The sequence below is a fragment of the Gossypium raimondii genome, chromosome 11 (assembly GCF_025698545.1).
Source record: "Gossypium raimondii isolate GPD5lz chromosome 11, ASM2569854v1, whole genome shotgun sequence".
Classification (NCBI taxonomy): domain Eukaryota; kingdom Viridiplantae; phylum Streptophyta; class Magnoliopsida; order Malvales; family Malvaceae; genus Gossypium; species Gossypium raimondii.
The window spans coordinates 26,229,381-26,234,354 of NC_068575.1; the positions used below are offsets into that span (position 1 = coordinate 26,229,381).

At 34.8% G+C, this 4,974-nt stretch overlaps 1 protein-coding gene across 1 annotated transcript; it reads left to right on the forward strand.

The window, feature by feature from the left end:
• The first annotated feature begins 982 nt into the window (after nt 1-982).
• On the forward strand, nt 983-3,991 carry LOC128034687 (exocyst complex component SEC3A-like). Its single transcript, XM_052623467.1, has 10 exons — nt 983-1,014; nt 1,356-1,450; nt 1,587-1,666; nt 1,932-2,013; nt 2,430-2,527; nt 2,630-2,738; nt 2,871-2,939; nt 3,222-3,287; nt 3,364-3,453; nt 3,666-3,991. Exons 2-10 carry the CDS (start codon nt 1,436-1,438, stop codon nt 3,774-3,776), a joined length of 720 nt encoding a protein of 239 aa, XP_052479427.1. The 5' UTR covers nt 983-1,014; nt 1,356-1,435; the 3' UTR covers nt 3,777-3,991.
• The last annotated feature ends 983 nt before the right edge of the window (nt 3,992-4,974 follow it).

A 4,974-nucleotide genomic window follows, 5' to 3' on the forward strand; every position in this document is an offset into this window, starting at 1 on the left:
CTAGGATCCGGATGTTCACCTGCTTGATTTTAACAGCGGGGACAGTTGAAGAAGCCTGATCATGCAGACTTGCGGTATAAGTGCAGGACGTATGCCCGCCTTCTGCAACATTTAAAGGTCAAAATGCAGATCAAGTCTAAATCTCCATTATTGTGTCTCAGTCATTCTAATAATTTTGTCACTGCTCATTCTCAGATTCTTGATGGTAACTGCTTGGGTCCTTTGAGGAAAGCTTATTGTAGCTCCCTGAACTCACTTCTGCGCCGAGAGGTTGGAACTCAAAATGAAATATTCAATCATCTAGAAAAGAAGTGCCTCCTTATTTGATCTTTATGTTGGTTACAGTGCTTGATAATTAGTTAAAATTCTGTTTAGGCTCATGAATTTGCCAATGAGCTTCGTGCTAGTACAAAAGTATCAAAAACTCCAAATACTTGGCTGGAAACTTTCACAAGTGGCAATCAAAGTGCGAATAATGCAGACACTTCTGCAGTTTCTGATGCTTATGCCAAAATGCTGACAATTTTTGTTCCACTACTTGTAGATGAGGTTATAGTCCATTCTACACTAATTATACACGAGATTACATGCATTTTAAGTTTTAGATTTTTAAAATTTAATTCTTTCATGGCTCAAACTGCAGAGTTCTTTCTTTGCACATTTCATGTGCTTTGATGTTCCTGGGCTTGCTCCCCCAAGAGATGAGAGTGGATCATATGATGCTGATGATGCTGATGATGATGATGATGATGATGATGAGGATGCGGATGATGATGATGATGATGATGATAATGATGATACCAATAATGTCGATCAGGGAAGTAGGCCCGTTCATGACAATGATAGCAAAGCTGGTAATTATTTCTCTTGTGCCTTCATAATTTGTGGTAATAAATCTCCTTTCCTATAGTTCAATTTCTGACCAATGGAAACTATTTTATTTTGCTAGGTAAAAATTCTCCAGATTTGCTAGCATTAAATGAAGCACTACAGGATTTGCTTGATGGAATTCAAGTATGTAATTATGTTGGAGCCTTTTGCAGATAGATTTGATGTTGCTCCTTGTTATGTTTGTTATTTATTTTCTGGAACCAGAATTATATTTTAAATTATGAATGCCTTCCGAAGTTTTGGTACTTGTATTAATACTCATTGTTTTCAGTTGCTTGCATGATCTTATTATTTAGTTCATAGTGCTTGTTCTTGTTTCTGATTCCTTATGGTGTTGCTTGGTCGCACTCTGTTTACAATCTCAATTTCCTGTTTTTCTGGATTACAGGAAGACTTTTATGTTCTAGTTGATTGGGCTTACAAGATTGACCCTTTGCGTTGCATATCCTTGCATGGGGTAACAGAGCGCTATCTATCTGGCCAGAAATCTGATGCAGCAAGATTCGTGCGTGTCCTCCTTGGTGACCTGGAATCAAAAATTTCAATGCAGTTCAGCCGGGTAAAATATATGGAAACTGAAAAATTTCTCACCTTTCGCATTTAGTATGAATCTAACATGTTTAAGCTGCAATTAAATTTCTCACCTTTTGCATTTAGTATGATCTAACATGTTTAAGCTGCAATTAAATTTGTAGTTTGTTGATGAGGCGTGTCATCAAATTGAAAGAAGTGAGCGTAACGCACGACAGACAGGGGTCTTACCATACATCCCTCGGTAAAGTGAATGCCTTTGTGAGAATTCAGTGCGTGCTGCAAATTTGAGACCCTGATAAAACAGCAAAGGAGAAAAAAAACAAAATAAATGTAGTAGATTTCAGTTAATGGTTTGAAATGTTTCTATAAATTATCAGCATACTATAAATTTTATTTTCAAAACAGCTAGGTTTAGTATTCTTACATGATGCTCTATCATTTACTTGTATTGTGCCTAAGGTTGTACTTCTGTTGGTTGTAAATAGCTCATATGTTCTTATGCACAGCTTTGCAACTCTAGCCACTCGCATGGAACAGTACATCCAGGGACAATCTAGGGACTTGGTTGATCTAGCATACACCAAATTTGTAAGTCCTGTTTTGAGTCTGGTATCCTTTTTGATTTTCTGACTAAGTTAATAATGTGGTTAAGTGAGCTTGTGATGAATAATACAGTTCTCTTAGCATCATGATAAGACTTACATGTACTAAAGTTTGGTTTTGCTACTATACAACAAACTTTTGCATGAAGTAGACTGATAAGTCACTCATGTATGGCCTTTTGAGCTACTTTTGTGGATGGGTAATAAGTACAATCACCTTCCCTGTATGGTCTATTTGGATCGTTTGTTATCCTTTCTTTTCTTTATAAGATAAATTTTTCATATTATGGTACCAAATCAGCTCATTTTTCTTTTTATTTTGTAAATTAATTATGTTAGTATCTTTAGAATGTGTATAGTTATTACTGAAAAAATATTCACAGTGGAAATATTGTTTTGCAGGTTAGCATTATGTTTGTGACTCTCGAAAGACTTTCACAAGTTGAACCAAAATATGCTGAAATATTTCTTTTAGAAAATTATGCCGCTTTTCAGAATAGGTCGGGATCTTCTTGTCTCATTTTGTTCCTATGACCAACCGGATATAATATTTCTTTAGTTTCCTTGATGGCAATTCTTCTCCCTCTCCATTCATGTTACAGCTTATATGACCTGGCCAATGTTGTGCCCACTTTAGCCAAATTTTATCACCAAGCAAGTGAAGCATATGAACAAGCATGTCAACGTCATCTCAGCATGATAATATACTTTGTAAGTAATCCATCTTGGTGGCTTTTTCTTTGCTTTATTCATTACTGTTAAGGAGTGATGTTAAGTAGTTGAGGAGATACTGTTAAACCTTTTATGTTATGACTCGTCTTTAAAAATGTTTTCCTTTTGCAGCAATTTGAACGACTTTTCCAGTTTGCTAAAAAGATTGAGGATTTAATGTTTACTATTTCACCTGAAGAGGTTAGCATGCTAATGATAGGATTTTTTCTAATACTTAATTAAAGCACCGAGTTTCATCAAATAGCTCCTCAGGAGTATCTATCCAACTTTTGACTAAATATACAGAACAAGGCTTGACATGCATGGTATTCCCATCCAGTATTTGGACATAGCCCGAATCCCATGATAAAAAACCTGAATCATTTTTTTAAAATAATTAAATGAGTGCCAGCAATTATCTTCAGACATTTGTGAATTGTTAGCAAATAAATGATTTTGCCAACTGTCCCCCACAAATTTCAGATTCCTTTCCAGCTTGGATTGTCTAAAATGGATCTCCGGAAGACATTAAAATCCAGTTTAACTGGGGTGAGTTGATCAACAACTTTATGAACATAATGGTCTTGGTTTCAAATGATGGAATCTATATCGGCTTGTCTTACAGGTTGACAAGTCTATTGCTGCAATGTATAAGAAGTTGCAGAAGAACTTAACATGTGAGGAGCTTTTACCCTCTTTGTGGGACAAGTGCAAGGTATGTTAACTTCTATTTTCAAAAACAGCTCAAGGCTTTAGTTTTTTTTGTCGAAGCTGTTAATGAAATGCGCTGAGAAAGAGCATTACAAGAACCCAGGTGAGTTGTCAGGGTGAAAGGAGGAAGTTTTAGGTTGCTTCAACTTGTTAGGTGCTGATTTGGTGATATATTACCAGTTTCTTACTAGTTTTACATCTTACAAAATTTGACAGAAGGAGTTTCTGGACAAATATGATAGCTTTGCCCAACTTTGTGCTAAAATTTACCCTACGGAAACAATCCCGTCAGTGACTGAAATGAGAGATCTTCTTGCTTCAATGTAAAGGGAGAGAATTTTGCTCTGTATAATCTTCTTTTTTCTTTTTGGTTCTATTTGGAGTAAGAGCTGTAATTGTTTCATGTTGTTACTGTTATAGACAATTTCTTCCTATGTTTCAGTTTATTGGAATTTATCCATTCAATTCATTCTTTGCCGGATAGAAGTTACTGTTGTACCATTGTGAATGTAAAATGTTGTTTGCCAGTCTGCTTTAACTTACATGTTCTGTGTGGTTTGTATCGTTGTGAATGTGATAATTCTAAAGCTCATTTTTAAAATAAAAAAAGATAATTACGAAGAAAATATTCCAACCATTAACTTTGGTATGGTACAAGTGTGGTTCATCATGTTGGTACACAGTAATCCACATACCGCTTGAATCAATAATCTTCCCCTCTTAACATTTTTGATAAAACTTTCCTAACACTTCCCATGCAAGGCATGCATTAAAGTTAAATGAAAACATCATCCTACGAAATGAACTTAAACCTTAAAGCATCAAACAAATCCAATAAAATGAATCAATCCGAGTCGGGAACATAATGTAAATCCCCCTGGAGAATATGGAGAAATCTGACTTCAGCCTTATATATATATATGGTAGATGTTAAAGCAGAAGAAATGCTCTCCCCCTAGTTGCCAAATGAAACACAAAACAAATTACTTATTTAAACCCGAATAATCTAAATTAAAAACTTTCCTTCTAAGTGTAAATGTAATGGTCGATTGCTTCAATTAATAATTAGTAACTAGGATTTTAGACAAGATGATTAGGAATGATCGATTGCTAACCATAGATCCCTAGTCTCTCAACTCGTTTCATACTCCATAATTTGCCATTAAATCACAACTCTTACTTATTTGCCTAGCACACGTTGAGTCTCAACTCTTACTACTTAGCGAGTTTGGTTGATTTAATCAACTAAGGCAACAATTTTCACTTAGCACTAAGTTATACCTATGATTGTCGAGCATAAGTATAATTAAGCACACAAAATCAAACTAATAATTCACATTCCATCATTAACCAATTTAACTCTTAATCACATAATTGCCAATCTAGTTAATCAACCACATGTGAATTTAGAACCTTTCTTGATTCACCCAAAACAACAAGCTTATTTATCAACATCATTAAAGCGCAGAAAATTCAGAGAGTAAGATAAGAAATACTCAATATAAAAGTTGAAATATATTTATCT